The 19,396-nt window shown below is 49.0% G+C and overlaps 1 protein-coding gene across 27 annotated transcripts in view; it reads left to right on the top strand.

Moving 5' to 3' along the window:
• Positions 1-19,396, top strand: part of MEGF11 (multiple EGF like domains 11) — a 366,746-nt gene that overhangs the window by 134,748 nt on the left and 212,602 nt on the right. For all 27 annotated transcript variants that reach the window (XR_014258455.1, XR_014258456.1, XM_082445213.1 and 24 more), the window contains one exon: positions 3,554-3,654. Coding sequence is in view for 25 of the 27 variants with exons in the window: in XM_082445213.1 (XP_082301339.1) it covers positions 3,554-3,654 (101 nt within the window). In the remaining 2 variants the exon portion in view is untranslated. The remainder of the gene's footprint in view (positions 1-3,553; positions 3,655-19,396) is intronic.

Raw genomic sequence — 19,396 nt, 5'->3', positions numbered from 1 at the left:
ATCCTTGCCTCGGGGTCTGCTTCTGGGGGAAATCCAACCTCAGAGGGCCCCCGTCAGAGCACATGTAGCCCCGTGCAGTGTACCCGGCTTGGAGAACAGGGTGCAGGCTATAGTCTAGCACCTCTTGGTGCCTTGGCCAGGCTGCCCATGGGAAGCACTCCATCTGAACGACTGCACATGGGAATTCTGCAGTCCTCATGGAAATCATGCCATGCCCTCCTGGCGCCAGGGAGACAGGAGAGGAAGGAAGAGAAAACATGTTTTGTTGGATGACCCTGCGCAAGTCACTCTACTTTGGGACTCCCTGTGTACTCATCAAACGTGTAATGATCCTTGCCCTACCTACCTGCAGGGTCAGGGATGTGCAAATACTGTGAAAAGAGCAGGGGAAAGTGGGGAAAAGTGAGGTATTAGATACAGGCAAGGTAGCTTTGTTATTTGAGGGGTGAAAATTCAGCAGATGAAAGGTCAGTGAGGGAATGAGAGAGAGGCTACCCGGTAGGCCCGTTTCCTAGTTTCTGAGCATCTGTGTTGTTTCCAGATTTTTTTGCTTCCTCTTTGTGGGCCTGGTCGCTCTTCGAGGTTATGCAGGAATCATGGTGGACAGAAATGTGGATGGGGAAACTTGCTCTATGCTGGAAGGCTGAAGTCCTCGTTTTCTTTGCGGGTTTTTCTAGTAACTTGTTGTGAAACACTGAGCATAGATATAATAGCTGCTTTAAAATCCTTGTCTGCTAATTCCAACATCTGGGTCATCTCAGGGTTGGTCTTCCTTGATTGCTTCTTATAGAGGTACAATCTTCTAGTTTCTTTAACATGTCTAGTAATTTTGAGTTGTATTCTGGGCGTTATGAACAACAGAGACTGTAGAGACTGAATTCTCTTGTGTTCCTCCAGATTTGTGGTTGTTGTTGTTTGCTTGTTTGTTTTAGTAGCCAATTAACTTGGTTAAACTCAGTTTCCAAACTCTGAAAGTTCATATTTTCAGCCTTTGCTGGACTGTTTGGAACCTGCCCTGTACACGTGTAATTCAGGGGCCAGAAGTTTGCGCAGAGATTTTACAAAGGATATGGGGCTTCCTCCTTGTGGCTCTCTCCTTTCTAGGGTTTCTTTGTCACTTTCTAGTTGCTGGGTCTACCCTCAGCTTGTCCTGTGGTTCTTCAGACCAGTAAGGCTGTGTGTCCTCTATCTGAATTTTAGCCGCCTGGAATATTGTTGACTGGGGCCTGCCCTTGGGCTCACCTTTCCTGGTGTCATTCCCTTCTTCGAAGTGTCTACTTCCCTCCAGTATCTGCCTTTGTTCTCTCTCTAGTGCTTTTCAGGTAGTTGTTTTTTATATTTCCCCCAGGTTGCAGAGTTGTTTGCGGGAGGGTTGATCTGATAGGAACGATTCAGCCATTACTGCATCCCCTTAACCTCTCCTAATTGGCCAAGTTAGCTGCCTGTAGCCCTGGTCAAAGGCAGAGGCAGAAAGAAAAGTCCTGCTCCCTCCATGACTCTGTCAAGCCCTGTGCCAGAGCCAAGTTTGCTCTGAGGAGTGGCTTTGTTGGGTACTCGGAGGCTGGCGCTGCCGTCCATCACCACTGGGGAAGGGTGAGTGAGTGGCTGCTTATTAAAACAGGCTGCATTCCTGGAACATGAAGTATTTTGCTGAATTATTGAGTCGCTTTGCAGCTTTCCTGATGACCCAGAGTGAGCAGGCTGACAGCAGCACCATCAGTCACCCTCAGTGTGGAATGGCTTGTTTGAACACAGTATCCTTCTTATAGCAGCCTGGCCCCTGGCCCCTTCCCTCTCCTTCCAGAGGAAAGGAGCCAGCAAGGACAGGAAGGTAGAAGCAGTGGGGGACATCTTTCTCCAGGAAGGCTTTAATGATTCTGAGACCACCTCTCCCCTGGAAGGGCTTGGGGATAACTCTGTTTGGTGGGAGGCATGGATTGAGTGACTTCTTAGTCAACCCTGAGTCATTCTTTATCTCGGAGGCTTATACAACTCCTGAAATTGCCGGGAGCTGCCTTCCTGTACCAGGGAAGTAGCTTCACTTAGAGGCTGGCTTACCTTCCCTTATGGATTTTTGACAAAGTAGAATGACCTTAGTTTGCGACATTCCCAAATATCACAGATTTCCCTGGAGTCCTGCACTGTCATTTGTCATAAAGCGAGGGCTGTAAGCCCTGGGAGGGCTGGCCCAGGCTGTGCTGTAGGACTCCCTGCCCAAGTTGGCCTGACCCTCCATGGAAAGCAGGCTGTAGGCATCTCCAGTGACTGGACCCCGTGGCTCTGCCCCCCAAGGAGTGGTCCACAGGGCAGGCTCCTCTGGGGTGCTGGTGGGGAAGTGAAAGAGCTCTGGCTTCAAGGCCCGAGGACTTGGGTTGAGTCCAAGTTACACCTTGACCTTGGGAAGTTACTTCCTCTCTCTGGTCTTTAATGGCCACTTCAAATCTCCTCCATTTTGACCTTATGTGTGAGGAAGGGGCTTTGCCTGTCAGTACCCAATTCTGACTCCCTCCTTAGGACTCTGTCCTCACACCATTCATTCCCTTGTCCTACTGCTTCATGATGGCCATCCCATTAGCCCAGAAAGCCACCCCTTGGGAACTGGCACAGGGCAGTAGGTTAAGCCCAGTGGCTTTGAAATTAGAGTGACTTGCATTTGAATTCTGCCTCTGAAACTTATTATCTGTGTGACCTCGAACAGGTGATTTAACTTCCCAGTTTTCTCATCCAGAAAACAAAGGGGGAGAGTACATAAAACAAAATAAGAATAAAAACTCCAAGAAAGAAATAAAGGGGGCGTAATAATGCTACCTGCCTCAGATAGAGACTGAGTGATTTTGCCTATAAATCTCTGTGGCACAGGGCAAAGTCTCAACAGCCAGGTCTACATAAGAACTGGAACCCAGGTCTCTGACTTCCCGTCCAGAGCTTCTGCTCTCTGGATCTTAGCTTCTTCTTCTGCAGAGCTGGTTCTGAGCCTTCCCAAGATGGCATGCGAAGCTCTTCCCCAGGGGGTGTTATTTTTGGTGGGAGGGAGATTAATCTACTGTCTGGGACCTAGTCAGACTCAGAGGGTCCTTTTGCTGACTTGGCTTCTGTTCTCCAGCTGGGTGGACCAATCCCCAGAGGGTCATGAGCAATCATGGTTGGGGAGGTGGCAGTTGGCATCGAAACTCTCAGGGCCCAATTCCTATCAAGGTCACCCCATGGGCTGCTCCAGCCCTGGGTCTGGAGGTTTTCAGAAGTCCCCAGGTACTGTCCACAGTGTCACCCAGAAAGTATTTTCTGCAGCCCTTCTAAGTATCGCTCTGAAGGGACTGGGGAGAAGTCAGCAGGTGTAGCAAATGCTGCCGCCATGTCAGTAATACATTCTGCATCACAATGGCCCAGATCCCACCATCGATTTTTCTTTATTGTGTTCCATCATATTCGAAGCCGCCATGCATTTTAAGGTAATTATTGAATGGCATCCTTGATATAGCTTAACACGAATATCATTCTAACAGGAGTGATTGATTTTCAATACTTTCAAGTGGCTTTCTCTTCCGTGCCTTAGGATCAGTTATAAGACAGCGTATCGGCGTGGGCTCCGGACCATGTACCGGCGGAGGTCCCAGTGCTGTCCTGGCTACTACGAAAGCGGAGACTTCTGCATACGTATGTGGGGGCTGCAGTGGGGAGGGGAGGGAAGGGGGACAAGGGAAAGGGAGGTAGGGCTGTTATCCAGGCCCTGGGCAGCAGGCCTCAGCTGACCTGAGGGCTCCAGAAATCATTGCCTGCTGCCGGTTCTGAGGGGATAATGGGTCTGGTGCAAACGCGTTAGCACAGATTTGTCTATCAGATCAACTTCCTAAAAGGGTGCATGTAAGCACATCAGTTCTAGGCTTTGATGGGGTCAGGAGAGAAGTGGGCTCTTCTGGAGTGGCTGCTCTGAGGAGCACTGGGGAAGAAGTGCTGAGTGCCTGGCACAGAGCTGAGGTGCTCAAGAAGGAAGGAAGGGGTGAATGAATAAATGGATGGAGAGATGGAGAGATGCATGGATAGATGGATGGATGGATGGATGGATGGATGGATGGATGGATGGATGGATGGAAGAGAGGAAGCAGGGAGGGCGGGATCATTGGATGGCAAGATCGTAGCACCTAGAAGGAGGATGGCGAGAGTAAGCTCACAAGGGACTGGTTCCAGTAAATGGGAGGATTTCCAAAAAGGACTGGGAGACACTGAAGAAAAGGTGGGTGCATAAAAGATTCATGTCATCTCTTCCCCTGTTTGTCTACAGAAAACTGAAGCCTTAGTGCCCCCAGAGAGATAAGGGCTGAGTTTCTGGCAGCCACAGGCCCTCTGGGTGGAGGGCATTGTCATGCAGTAGGAGACACCCAGGAGCCTGCAGATCTGGGCTCTGGTCCCATCTTCCCAGGCATGTTGCTTTGGGCAAGTCACTCAACCTCTCTGGGAGGATGATTGTAGGGCCCTGTTGTCAGAGTCTAGAGGACTCTTTCCCACTCACCTCTGAACAGTAGAGGGGGCCAGTATGGAGCTTTCCATTGGGCATTAGGGGTTCCCTCAACTGCAGGAGAGTGTCAGAGAAGCTAGGAGCCCCCGTTTAATGACTGAGAGGAGAATCCAGCCCCAGAACTTCTGCCTCTTCATTTGGAGGCAGATTTGGAGAGTGAATCTCCTTTTTAGTATTCTCCTTGCCATTCGGGAGGGTAGAGCAAGCTAGCACCAGAGAGAGAATTTGGGCAGAGTGGGCATATTGATGCTGGGAATGAAATGACAGTTTTCCCCTACTGATGTTACATCTCCCCTAATGCTAAAGAAACTTGATTCTAATTGCATTACAGGAATGAATGAAAAATGCTCTCTCAAATAAGTGCAATAGTGATGGTTTCGCAGGAAAAATACAAAGATACTCACCCAAAGCAAACCCAAAAAGGCTGTTTCCCAGGAGCAGGGCAGAAGACTGGGCTGGAACAAGGCCTTGGCTGACACTTCACCTGGGATATGGTTACTGGGGGGGCCCAGGTGTAGAAGTGAGATCAGGTTGAAGGCTTTACTGCTGCTGCTTTGTCTGCTCGAAGCAGAGTGAACGTCAGGTGTGGGGTGGGACGTGGGATTTATAAAGCCTGAGCAGGATGGTTGTGAGTGGCCCTTTGGAGCTCAGGGCACAGCGATGGACTCAGGGAAATTATAAAGGGATTCTGGACGTCAGCATGGGGCTCCAGGAATGGACGAGCGCATCCCCTTTCTAATTTCTATTCGTGGATGTTGGTAAAGCTCTTGGAACATGAAAAGCAGAGCAGAAGCAGAGTGTCCTGATTGTACAGGCTCAGTCTTGCTGACCGGGAAGGCCGCTTATAACCTCCCACCTACTCCTTATATAACGTCCAGGGACTGCCTGCCGAACTGGTGCCACAGGCCTGTCCACCTCCAGGAAGCCAAGCTAGAAAAGCCACTTTCAGGTCTGAAGGCTTTTCCTAGGAGGGCACAGGAGAGTTTCAGCAGCGAGATGGGGCGTTGTGGCATGCTGGGTGCTGGCAGTGATGGCACTGAAGGGCAAGAGTCCCACAGGCCTGGGTTTGCAGCTCAGCTCTGCCAGTCCCAGTATCTTGCTCTTTACCCTCCTCCTCATCGTCTGCAGGGTACACACCCCATGCCAGGCACCATTCTGATCACTTTACATACATGAACACGTCAACTCCTCACAACAGCCCTCTGGGGTAGGTACCCTTATTTCTCCCATTTTACAGATGGGCAAACTGAGTCACAGAGCAATTAAGTAATTTGACCAAGATCCCACAACTAGAAAGTGATAGTATTGGGATTTGAACCTAGGCTCTGTGGCTCCAGAGTCTGCTCTGAACCACCCTGGACGGGCTACTTCTCTCTTCATGAACCAAGATGTCACCTCTCAGAACCTCAGTTTCCATTCATGCAAAGTAGGAATAGTAACACCTACACCACCAGGCACAGCACAGGGTAGGGGCTTAATAAATGTCACGTCCCTACTTCATGGCTTTGGGTCTTAACATTTTTTTCAGCCTTGACTTTTTTTTTTTTTTAAAGACTTAACTTTTTTTTTTTTTAATTTATTTATTTTTATTTATTTATGGCTGTGCTGGGTCTTCGTTTCTGTGCGAGGGCTTTCTCTAGTTGTGGCAAGCAGGGGCCACTCCTCATCACGGTGCGCGGGCCTCTCACTATCGCGGCCTCTCTTGTTGCGGAGCACAGGCTCCGGACGCGCAGGCTCAGTAATTGTGGCTCACGGGCCCAGTTGCTCCGCGGCACGTGGGATCCTCCCAGACCAGGGCTCGAACCCGTGTCCCCTGCATTGGCAGGCAGATTCTCAACCACTGCGCCACCAGGGAAGCCCTCAGCCTTGACTTTTATTTTAATTTCTCAGGGCTCCACGGACCCTCTCCATGGGAAAATGCGCACTACACAGGTAAACCTACACGTACACACAGTCCTTTGCACACAATTTCAGTGGGTTCATGGATCCCTTGAAACCCTTAAGGGTCCTCCAACCCATGGTGAAGAGCTTCTGCCATATGCTCATGTTTATCCACTCCACTTATATTTGTTGCTTCCTATTATGCAAATGCTGGGGAATGTAGATGCAAAAGAGAGATGGTTGCTGCCTCGGGGAGCCTGCGACCTGGTGGGAGGAGGTGGTCTGGTTCACAAATACGTGCAGCAGAGTGTTGTCGGTGCTTTGACAGGCAACTCTATAAAGTAGGGTGTATAAAGGACTAAAGAGGAGGGGCTGTCTTTTAGCCACGCCATGTTGCTGAGTGTTAAGGAGAAATCCGCTACAGACAGAAGAGGAAGCCCTTGAAGGGTGTTTCAACCCAGTATTTATTAAATGCCTACTCATTCTGCTTTGCAAGCATGTTAACTGATGGGGCCTGATCAAGGGAAACGGGTAGGGACTGGTAAGAGTCTAGGTGGTCATGGGAGTGAGGAAAGAGGTTCATGAAGTAAGTGGACCCTAGGGTGAGGTTACAAGAATAAACTTCTAGGGAAGAGTACAAAAATGATCGCAAACACATATTATCTTGACTGAGAACTGCAGAATTTCACAGCCGGAAGGAAACGCTGAGATCATTTAACTCAACCTTATCACAGTACAGGAGAGACACTTATGTACAAAGTGAGGAAGGGACTTCTCCCAGGTTCCCAAAGCACAACAGTGGCAGGGCTAGGACTTGAATCTGGGACCACACACTCAGTCTAGATTCTTTGATGCATCCAACTGTCTCTACTTCAAATTGATTTCTATATCTTCCTGGGCACCAGCTCAGTGCTGGGGCACTTGTAAGTCATGTGCTGATTGACACTGAGGGGATGGAGTACAGAGAGGGATGTCGGTGGAGGTGATTTTAGGAAGAAGGGAGAAGACGGAATGAGGATCAGGAGGTTACAGGGTAAACAGTTACAAAACATCACAGCCTGGGTGGCTTAAACAACAGGAGTTTATTGTCTCACGGTTCTGGAGGTTAGAAGTCCACAATCAGGGTGTCAGCAGGGTTGGTTCCTTCTGAGGGACCATATGGGAGGGAAGGTCTTTTCCAGGCCCCTCTCCTAGCTTTTGGTAGTTCCTTGGCTTGTAGCCCCATAACACTGTTCTTCACATGGCTTTCTCCCTGTGGATGTCTGTCTCTAAATTTCCCCTTTTATAAGGACACTAGTCATATTGGATTAGGGCCCAGCCTGATGACCTCATCTTAACTTGGTTACCTCTGTGAGACTCTATCTCCAAATAAGGTCTCATTCTGTGTTGCCGGGAGTTAGGACTTCAGCATATGTATTTTAGGGGGACACAATTCAACCCATAACAGGTGAGTGTCAGCCGTTACCAGGACTCTGTCCTGCTTATTGTGATGGGAGGAAAGGGAGAGGGAACCAGCCAGTGACCCACGAGCTTTGTTGTCTCTCTACGAGACAGTGGAGACCCCAGGGTCTGGGAACTTGTGAGAGGGAGAAATGGTAGTGAGAGGGTGAAGGATGGTGCCCAGGGTGCTGGGTGCCAGATGAGAAGCTTGTGAACCTGGCAGCACTCATGAGCTGCTGCCCTGTAGCCCCTGAACCTCCATTCCTCCCTTTCCACCCCTTGGAGGCCAGAAACCTCCAAGTTCACCAGAACCTGGTGAGAACCCATTCGATGCCAGAGTCCTCTCTGTACAAGAGACCCTGTACAAGAGCATCACCTGTGCTCTGGGAAGGGACAGGGGGACATCGACCTCCCTCCAAAACCACCTTCCTGGAGACTGTTTCTTGGCAGGTGCTAGAAGGACACTTGCCTGGGAGTGAAAACCTTGGTTGACTCTGCCACCAGTTTGCTGTGCAACCTTGGACAAGTCCCTTTGCCTCTCTGGACCCCCTGTGGCATAGGATGGCTTATCCCTGTGCATGGAAGGAGGAAAGATGAAACAATGAGTGAGAGTGTCCTGGAAAGCATAAAGCTTGGTACAGATGCAGGGTGACCTATTTTTCCTCCTCTTCGTACCATTTCCTCTGACCCAGAACTGCCATCCTCATCCCAGAGCCCTTGGCAGCCCTTCTAGAACCATCTGCACCAGAGCTGCCCGTCCCCTCCCATTATCTACAGAGACAGCTGAGTCCTGGCCACTCTTGGTTGCCCAAGCATCAAATATTTCCTGAAGATCAGTGGGTACAACACATTTCCTTCTTTCTCTTTTCTTGCGAGATAGGGCAGTGAGCATTTCGGGAAGCTCTGTTCTTTGAAAATACTGGCCCATGTCAGACTGGATGAGCTGGGTTATGCTGCAGTGATAAACAACACCCAAATCCCAGTGGCTTAAAACAATAAAATTTTATTTCTTGTTCACATTACTTGTCCATTGTGGGCCAGCTGGGGTCTGCTTCTTGTCAATGTCACCCCAGGACCCAGGCTGATGGAGCAGTCACCCTCTGCAATGTTGCTGGTTGGCTTGGCAGAGAGTAGAGGGCTCTGGCGGGTCTTGAAGGCAGAGGGCCAGAGATACTTAGTAAGTAGTATTAATGTTTATCACAGGTGCCATAGATGCCACAGTAATTACAATGCACAGTTCATGCAAATACTTTATTGAACACCTGATAACCTAATCTCAGAATCACCTGGAAGACTTGTTACCATGCAGACTCCTGGGCCCCAGGCTCAGAGTCTCAAATTCAGAAGGTTTGGGGTGGGGCTGGGGAATTTGAATTTCTAACAAGTTCCCAGGTGATGCTCGTGCTGCTGGAATGGGACCCACACTTTGAAAACCACTGGTCTTCGTTATGCTAAATCATGGTTGCTGTGCTGACCTCAGCTTCCTGTCAATTGCAAAGAGCCCAGCGGGTTCTTAACAGGTGCGTCCCCTTGGTACTCAGGGCTTCCCCTGATGGGTAACAGGGAGAGAGCACGTCTCAGAGTGGTCAGCAAGGAGGGGGAAGTTCTCTACACAACCTCCCTGTCTCTTATTTCCCCTTGGTCAGAGTCTCCCCCGTGGAGCGGTAACTCCCCCTGACTTCCAGACCATGTAGTCTAGCCCTTTCGGTGGCTGCTGGGAATGCCGGAGCCCAGCCGGGGCCGTGCGGTTTTCTTCCAAATCCAGAAGTTGAGGGATTAACCAGAAACTCCAGGTATGTGGCTGCTGGGCTGAGCCGTGGCCCGGGGGAGTGCTCAGCATACTTGGGTACCTAGTTGGGTTGTCAGTCCGTGTGAGGGCGGCTGAGGGGCAGGGAGCCACAGCAGAAGATCTGGGAGATTGGCTGCATCACAGGAACCTGAGGGGTACGTAAGACTTAACTCCAGTAAGTGCCTCACGCCATTTTGGGATTTAGGTACCCCTGTTTTACTATTGCAGTTGTTTTGTACAGTCGACTGTCATTTAAATTGAAATTTAACTCACGTTGACTGGTTTCTTTGCTCCCACCTCTTGCCTCTCACTTCTCCCTTCTTGGTTTGGCTTCGGTGTTCTTGAAGGGTCATTTTTAGTGGCTCTTTCCAGGAGGGTCTGTGAAGTGATCAACTCTTAAATGCTTTACTTGTCTGAAGATGCCTTTATTTTGCTCTCACGCTTGGTTGGTGGTTTAGCTGCTGATGGAATTCTAGGTTTTCAGTCATTTTCCTTCAGCAGTTTGAGAATGTTTTTCCGTTGTGTTCTGGACTTTGTCATTGCAGTGCTCTGCGGTTTCCCTATTATGTGTCTGGGTGTGGGGTTATTTTTATTCATACTGTTGGCTCCTAAGGATTCGTGTCCTTTATCAGTGAAAATTCTCAGGCATATCTCTTCAAATATCTCCTTTCCTTCATTCTCCCAATTCTCTCCTATTGGAGCGCCAAACTGTTGGGCTCTCTCACTGCTGCCTCCTCTATCTCTCCTAAGCTCTAATTTTTCATCTCTTTATCTCTCCAGGTCGTATTTTGGACATTTTCCTCATATCCATTTGTTTCAAATCCTTTCGCTCTGCTAATTAACCTGTCTTTTGTGGTCTTAATTCCAATGACGACATGTTTCATTTCTAGTTTTCTTGTTTCTTTTTCAAATCTGCATGTTTCTTTCCCATGGTGTACTATTCTTTCATTATGTATTCTAATCCTTCTTTTAATGCTTTAATTATTTTAAACATATTCCTTTTGTAGTCTCTTCAGATAATTCTATCTTGAGCTATTAGTTCTATTGGATCAAGTTCCTGGAATATCAGTTCTCCTGTTTTTGGAGACAGCCGATTCTCCTTGACCATGGATTGCTTCCTCATATAGGTTGTAATTTTTTTTTCCTCTTCTTTTTTTTTTGCTATGAACGCTTTAGCCTTTGTGCCCCTCCCCCATGTCCCAGGTTGTGCAAGAGCCCTACACATTAGTTTTGCATTTTCTTATTAAGCACTCTAATGTTTTTCACTGGCTCATGACCAGTTTTTTTTTTTTAAATTAATTTATTTATTTTTGTCTTTGTTGGGTCTTCGTTTCTGTGTGAGGGCTTTCTCTAGTTGCGGCGAGCAGGGGGCCACTCTTCATCGCGGTGCGTGGGCCTCTCACTGTCACGGCCTCTCTTGTTGCGGAGCACAGGCTCCAGACGCGCAGGCTCAGTAGTTGTGGCTCACGGGCCCAGTTGCTCCGCGGCATGTGGGATCTTCCCAGACCAGGGCTCGAACCCGTGTCCCCTGCATCGGCAAGCGGATTCTCAACCACTGCACCACCTAGGAAGCCCCATGACCAGTTTTTGCATTGATAATTTGGTTTGAGATTCCACGATGTGTGTGGTGAAGGCTTAGGGTTTTTTCCCTTTAAAAAAAATTGATGTGAAATTCACATAACATAATATAAACCATTTTGAAATATTCAATTCAACGGCATTTAGTGCATTCACAATGTTGTGCAACCACCACCTCTTTCTAGTTCTAAAACATTTTCGTCACCCCTAAAGGAGACCCCGTACCCATTAAGCAGTCACTCCCTATTCCCCCCTCCTGTTTTTTGTTTCCTGTGGGAGACGTTTTTCCTCATCCAGAATCCCTGTTTATTCTTAGGCTGGTTAGGCAGCATTTTCAAGTATCCCCTCCATGGAGCTGGCAACTCCCAAGGCCCAGTCTGCCCGTGTGGGTGTTAACCCCCAGGCTCCCAGCCTGGGCTGAGGGGTAGCAGCTGCCAGGGATGACGTTCCCTGGGCTACCTTAGCTTCAGCACCTGACCTTCTGCGACTGCTAGAAACTACCCGCACCTTTTTCTCACACTTAGGGATTTACCTTTCTCTTATTAGAGTTCAGGTGTGTATTTTTTTAATATTTTAATTATGCTCGGGAGGCATTTTTGTAGCAGGGGTGCCTACATTAGCACTTTTTACCTTGTCACTGGAACTGCCCCTGGTGTATAGCTAGTGGTGGAGTGGGGGGACTTATAACCAGACCCTGTGACATTTAATTCAGTGCTCTCTTGGACTGATGGCTAACTTCCAACAACATAATAAAACAATAGTGTAACTTCTGGTGGTTCACCCAGCATTTCCCATACAGTGTATCACTTGGTCTTCACAGGCTGGAGAAGTGAGTTATTAGTGTTACCACCCTGTACAGCAGAGGAAACTGCAGCTGGGTGAGGCTAAGTGATGCGTCCACATGGACAGGTGCAGCCCAGGAATGGAGATCAACTTGCAATCCTCTACTTTTCCCTCCTTCAGTGGGTTTTCTCTCAGCAGGAGAGACCTGTGGCCAGGAGAGGAAAGTGGGGGTGAAATAAGAGGGGAGGTGGAGAGGGTTATAGGGAGAGAAAGGGACTGAGGGCAAACCGGTTTGATTTTGAAATTTTGCTAAGGTGAGTCTGATAGGTGCCAGGATCAGGGTAGTGAGTCCGAGGGATTGCTGCGCGCGCATGTGTACACAGAGCTGTGGGTCCTGTCTGAAACACGTAGCTGCTAGGTAAAATAATTCTCTGCTGACCCTCTAAGAGGCTCCCTAGGGAATCCTGCCTGCTGCTATCACCAGAAACAGGGCTGATGCCACTCCCTTGGGTCACCAACACCTGGTGCTGAGCTTTGCTACCTAGAACAACATTCATCCTTCCATTTGTCCATCTATCTATCAACATTTATTAGATACCTGTGCCTTGAAGGCACTACGGAATCCTGGGAATACAGAGACGAATAAGAAGCATGTAGTCTAGTGGGAAAAATGGTTTTATATATATGTATGTGTGTATATGTACATATAGTAGACATATACTATATATATAATACTATCTTTAACTTTTAAAAGATTTCAGCACAGTATATAATAAGCACCCTTCAGATAAGCAGGCAAGGACACAGAGGGTGTCACCAGGCTGGTGGTGGGGAAGGAATAGTTGCCTAGCTGCCCCGGCAGGTCCTCGCTGAGGGGCCAAAGCTCGTGCAGCCACCACCATCTCGTCCGCCGTCTGTGGGCTTAGAGCACTGATTTAGGATGCTCAGAGTGGCTGATTCACGCTGACCAAACATATAAAATACTGACGCTTAACCCTGTGACTAATAAATTCATGTACAGTGAGAAATAAGGACCAAAGACTTGCTCTTGTTCACTTGTGAGTACTTTTCAGGCCCTCAATAAATAATTGTTGAATGAGTAAATTCATGGTCCAGGCACCCCCAAGGCCCGGTGTGTTCTCTGGACACCCCTCCTGTTAGCACCTGTTTTGGATTCCTTGTGTTTCACTCCAGGGCACCACCTAGCAGTTTGGGAGGTTTGGGAGCCACGTGGCAGTTGGTTCCATGTGCTCTGCGCTCACAGCCCCTGGGTCCCCTCTGTCACTCTGTTCCACTGGTTGTGATGCTGCCTCATCTGTCCCTCTCTCCCACTCAGAAGTGAGTTCCTGAAGCAGAGGAATCCTGTCCTCTGGGGTATACCCAGGGCCTGGTACTTATTGCTGAATAATCATTGAACGAGTGAGTGACTGACTGACTGACTGAATGAATGAAATAGACTCATACTGCAAATACTGAGAGACGTCTTAGGGAGAAGCAACCAATTCTGTCTGGGAAATCCAAGGCCAGGGGGATCAAAGAAGACTCTTTGAAGGAAGTCAGTTTTGAGCTGAGCCTGAGAGATGAGTAGGAACTTGGCCGGAGGACGAGAGATGGGAAATGGCTAAGAGCCTGAGTTTTGAAGCCCACTCCTTCTGTGCGATGCTGAGACTGTTATTTCACCTCTCCCTCCCTTGGTTTTCTCATCTGTAAAATAAGATAGGGCTGTGTTAAGTACCTACCTCTTTGGGCTGTCGTGAGGATTAAATGAGTTACCGCAAAGAAAGCATTTAGGCCAGAGCCCAGCACAGAATAAGAGCTCGGTAAATGTTAGCTGCTGCTATTTGTATTATTTTTGTGAGGGAGGGCATTCTCTGGCAGAGGGGACAGCCTGAGCAAAGATGAAAGAGCAGACAGGATCAGGACACTTGCAGCAGGAGCGCAGGCGAAAGCATGGTGGGAGAAGGGGCTGGGTGGGGCTGGACCCTCGGCACCACACTGAGGAGACTGGACAATTTCATGAGATCATTGAAGGGTTAAAGCAGCCAGTGACCTGCTCACGGTGGTGTCAGGAAGCCATTGCTCTGGGGGCAGTAGTGTGGAGGACCATGGAAGGGGTGAAAGACAAGTTAGGAGGTATGTGCAGGGGTGGGTGAGCCGTGGCAGTGCCCCTTGACCTTGGTCTGGCCTAGCCCTGAGCTTCCCTGCTAGCAATGCCCCCTGCCCCCTGCAGCAAGTGCCAGCAGGGTTTTTTGTGTTGACACAGCTGGGGAAAGATGTAGGTGCTGCTTCTTAATTGCCAGCTGCTGCTGTAATTAAACCTCTGCTATCCGGACTGGGCAGCCTCCGTGGGGAAGCCTTTATCAGTGTCAGAGCACTTGGGCATTTATTTAAGTCCCCTTCCTGGTGTCCTGGGCCGAGTAAAGCCTGTGAAATAGCGAACCTGTCCCCAGCCTAACTACCCGCTTCTCTATGGAAACTGCTTAAAGGCTCCCACTTTCCATCTTCTAATTCCCTCAATGTCTACAGAATACCACCTCCGACTTCTGGTCCTTGTTGGGAGTTTGCTGCTTCTCTGATGTTCTCACCGTGCTCTAAGCCCCACGTGGCCTGGCCCCAGCTAACTCTGACCCCTTTCCTCCCGCGCTCTCCCTCCCATGCCGGCCTCCTTGCTCTTTCTGCCTGTGCCTCGTGTTCCCGCCTCAGCACGCAGGAAGCCCTGTTTGCTGTTCCCTCTGCCCATATGCTCTTCCCCCACATACCATGTAGCTCACTCCCTATTTCACTTAGTGTCTTCTCACATGACATATTATCAGTTTTTCCTGACCAACCTGTCTGAAATAGCAATCCCCTCCCTGACATCTTTCTGTATGCCCTTATCTTGTTTTTTTTTTTTTTTTTTTATTGAAATATAGTTGACTTACAATGTTGTGTTAGTTTCAGGTGTACAGCAAAATGATTCAGTTATACATACATATATATATCTGTTTTTTTCAGAATCTTTTTTCTTATAGGTTATTACAAAATATTGAGTATAGTTCCCTGTGCTATACAGTAGGTCCTTGTTGGTTATCTATTTTATTAGTAGTGTGTATCTGTTAATCCCAAACTCCTAATTTATCCCTCCTTCCCCCTTTCCCCTTTGGGAACCATGTGTTTCTTTCCTATGTCTGTGGATCTGTTTCTGTTTTGTATATAAGTTCATTTGTATCATTTTTTTTCAGATTCCACATTTAAGCAATATCATATGGTGTTTGTTTTTCTCTGTCTGACTTCACTTAGTCTGATAATCTCTAGGTCCATCCATGTTGCTGCAAATGTCATTATTTTATTCTTTTCTATGGCTGAGTAATATTCCATTGTATATAGGTACCACATCTTCTTTATCTATTCATCTGTCGATGGACATTTAGGTTGCTTCCATGTCTTGGCTATTGTAAATAGTGCTGCTATGAAATTGGGGTGCATGTACCTTTTCGGTTTTTTAAAAAATAAATTTATATTTTATTTATTTATTTCTGGCTGCATTGGGTCTTCGTTGCTGCGCAGGGGCTTTCTCTAGTTGCGCTGAGCGGGGGCTACTCTTTGTTGCAGTGTCTGTGCTTCTTGTTGTGGTGGCTTCTCTTGCTGTGCAGCATGGGCTCTAGGTGCGTGGCCTTCAGTAGTTGTGGCATGTGGACTCAATAGTTGTGGCTTGTGGGCTCTAGAGTGCAGGCTCAGGCTCAGTAGTTGTGGCACATGGACTTAGTTGCTCCGTGACATGTGGGATCTTCCCGGACCAGGGCTCAAACCCATGTCCCCTGCATTGGCAGGCAGATTCTTAACCACTGCACCACCAGGGAATTCCCTGTATCTTTTCAAATTAGGGTTTTCTCCACCTATTCTGTTTTTTAATTAGCATTGTCACTACCTGGCATAGAGACATAAGATATATATTTTTTATTTTCTGTCTCCCTAACTAGAATATATGCTCAGTAGGAACAAGAGACTTTGATTTGCTCCTAGCTGAGAGCTCTACTCCTAGAACAGCACCTGGCATATAGTAGGTGTTCAGTAAATGATGAATGAATGAACAAACAGACGAACTGTAAACTCTTAAGGGCAGGAGCAACCTTTTAAAAACATGTCACTGTATGGTCTACAATGGCTTACATTGTGCCAGGCACATAGTAGGGACTCAGAAAATACTGAGTGATCAGGTACTTCCAAACTCTTCCAATTCTGCCTCGCCCCTCCCATCTGATTCAAGACTTCCCTCCTGCACCTCCCCCTGCTGCTTTCTCTAAATGCTGTACCCCAGACTCCTTATCATGCTGAATCTTGCTTCAGGGTCTCGTTGGGTCGGCTGATCCTCAGCACCCCACCCTGGCTCCTGAATTGTCCACACACCCACTCTCTGGGACTGTGTACGGGCCGCTCCTGCTTCCTAGAACCCTTGGTCCTGTTTCCACAGTTTCTGCCTAGTGGCTTTTGGAGACTCGGCGCGTAGCTGCCTGGTCTCTGGGAAGCCCCACCGGACACCTCCCTCGTCCTCTCCCCTCCTGGCCCTGATCTCAGCCCCTTTCCCCCACAACTGCCCTTACAACTGTCAACTTCTTTATCCTCTCTCTCCCTGGACGGTGGGCTTGTTGAGAGCGGAGGCTCAGGACCCCTCTGTATCTCAAGCACCCAGCCCAGGGCCCAGCAGGGAACATGCCTTTGCAGCCTTATTGATTAGAAGGAGGACATGTGGGCTGGCTTTTCCTGGGGACCCTCCAAGGACCCCCGAAGGAGTGGTTTCTGGGCAGGGCCCTGAGACCCCAGAGTGAAGGGTGGCCTGCCCCAGTTAGGGTTCTCATCCCTACTCCCTCCATCCCCTTGGGTCCCCAGAGCTTAGTGTCACATGTGTGTGAAGAGTCTGGAGACCCTGTTCCGGGGCTCTGTGGGGACTGAGTCCGCTGTCCCAGAACCCTCTGTGTTGGGCTGAGCTTGCAGTCATGGGAAGGCAGTGAAATTTTTCCTGCAACGCTTTCTGGTTTATTGAGCTCCTCCTTCCCTCCTGGCTCCTGGCCTTTGTAGCAGAGAGGTTTCAGAAAGTGACCATTGCTGGGTTTTGTGGACAATGGATATGTGATCCCCAGCCCTCCTCTAATGCTTGCTCTCTGACTCAGGACAGCTGAGTGGCTTCAGGGAGGGTGAAAATGGTGACTCAGAGCCTCCGGCTGCCTCCCGATGGCCACTTCAGTACTCTTGGCTTTGAAGGGCTCTGATCAGCTGCCTGTCAAGTGGGTGGGGTGGGGACAGGCTGGGGGAGCTGGCCACCTCTTCATACCATGCGGGCCAGGCATCGGCCAACACTCAGGGAAGGCTTGAGAGTCAGGTCCCCTCAACTTGTTCCAGGCACACATTCCACTGCCCCCAGCTTGTCTGTCCCTGGGGGTAAGAATGAAAATATTTAACTACAGGTATAGCACTTCTACCAATAGGGTTAGAATGGAATAGGGTCTTAGAGGCCTGCTGTGGGGCTGGGGGTTAACCCTGTAGGTGCTGGATTATGGGTAGATGGAGGGGGCTGGGAGAGGGGCAGTGGTGACAACCACTGACCAACCAGAGCAGAGCTTTTTCAGTATTTTAATACTCAGTACCCTTCTCCCCTGAACCAGAGCACCTGGGTCTTATTTGACCCTGGAGATGTAATATATCTGGATCCTTGAGGAAGGGGCGTCTCAGCTTGAGCATCTGGCTGTGGGGGGCACTGCTTTCAACCCATGAGAGGGGTGTCTGTGTGGCATCTAGGGCCTGACAATGTAAAGGTCAGGAGCACAGACCCTGGAACTGGACTGCTGCCTCTCGCCTTTGTGACTGTGGGCAAATTACTTAGCTTCTCCGTGCCTCTGTTTACTCCATGGTAAAGTGGTGTAGCAAGAGTACCTTCCTCATGGGGTTGTTGTGAAGATGAAATAAGTGAATTTATGCAAACCAAGCACATGGCGAGTGCTGTGGAAGTGCTCGCTTTTATTACATGTGCACATGTATGTTCATGAGTATTAGGTTTCACTGTGTGTGAAGAGCTCCCCTCTTATGTGATGTGTGCACATGCATGTTCTCTGTGTGTACACTTGCTGTATGTGTGTGTTGCGTGTCTGCCCATGGACAGGGCCCCCATACCCCACGTGTCGAGTGCACATCTGCCTGCTTGTGTGTTTTGAGAGTTTGTGCACACGTCTCCCTTGGCTCTCCTTAGAGTCACCTTTCCCATCATCCTTTCCCACTTCGCTTTCTCCTTCTCCTTTGCAAGCAGCCAGTGGTGCTGAATTGTCACCTAGGGAGCCAGACTCGCATCTTTGCTCCGGATGGAGTGGGAAGGGGGAGCCAAGAGACACTATCAATCTCATTCCCCGGGATGGAGACAGACCTGGGACCACGGGAAAAAGCCAGGGAGGCCTCCTCCCACCCCTGGCCAGACAAAGAACTGGCCCTCTGGCCACCTTTACCCTGCGCTGAGCTGGACCGAAGGGAAGGAAAGAGGAAATCCCAAATCTGGAAACTGGGGGTCAGGGGGCAACTTGAATGTGGCCCTTATCCCTTTGGTATGGCCAGGTGGAGGGACCAAGGCCTTGGCCTCTGTTTATCCACAAGGTTCCATCCACCAAACAAACTGCAGAGGCCTGACAGTAAATCAGCAGCGAGCGTGATTTAGAGGACTCTTGTTTGCTCAGCTCAGCTCAGCTTTTGGCAAGGTAAATGCATAAGCTGCAGAAAATCTCTTTGAAACAAAGGTCTCAAATGGCCTTCAGTCCTCCATAAAGGATTCTCCAAATTATATGGACTAGATTAGTATCTCTATTACATAAAACCATTTCAATGCCTGCTGTGGTCTTGGAGAATAAAGTCACCGGACAGACCTTTTATTGTTCTGCCCCACCAGTGAGTCGTAACTGAAGATCTCCCTTTAAAAGTGTGTCAGGTGGAAAGAGCGGCTAATTTACTAAGTGGAGGGGCCTTTGTTAGGGAGACTGATGCTTTGTTCTGCTTGTCCATTTTAATCTTGTTTTTGCACAATGGATTTACATAAAGCACTACCAGCCGATTTGCTTCTGGGGAGGCATGTCTGGCAGGGCCGGGCCTTGCAGAAGGCGGCCACGCAGGGTCTCCTTTGCCTCTCTCTTCCTCCTTGCCTTGCTTTTCCCTTTCCTATTCTGGGCTCTTACCTTGATCCCAAGGAGCAGGCCCAAGCCCTGGGGCAAACTCTGTGGCTTCGTGGCAGTGGCTGCCTTTGTCTTTTTCTAATCAGAGCACACCTTCCTCCTTTTTAATTGCCTCTCTGCATGGAAGCCCCAGAGGCAAGATCCAGGTTTGGGGCTACATTCTCTGCCAGTTGCCAGGTTTGAATCTAGCTGAGGTCTTCAGCCCTAAAGTCGAATGCCATCTGGTGC

The sequence above is a fragment of the Balaenoptera physalus genome, assembly GCF_965194825.1.
Source record: "Balaenoptera physalus genome assembly, chromosome: 2".
In the NCBI taxonomy this organism is placed as follows: domain Eukaryota; kingdom Metazoa; phylum Chordata; class Mammalia; order Artiodactyla; family Balaenopteridae; genus Balaenoptera; species Balaenoptera physalus.
Note: the sequence above shows the minus strand (reverse complement) of the source record. Positions and strands in the feature narration are given on the sequence as shown.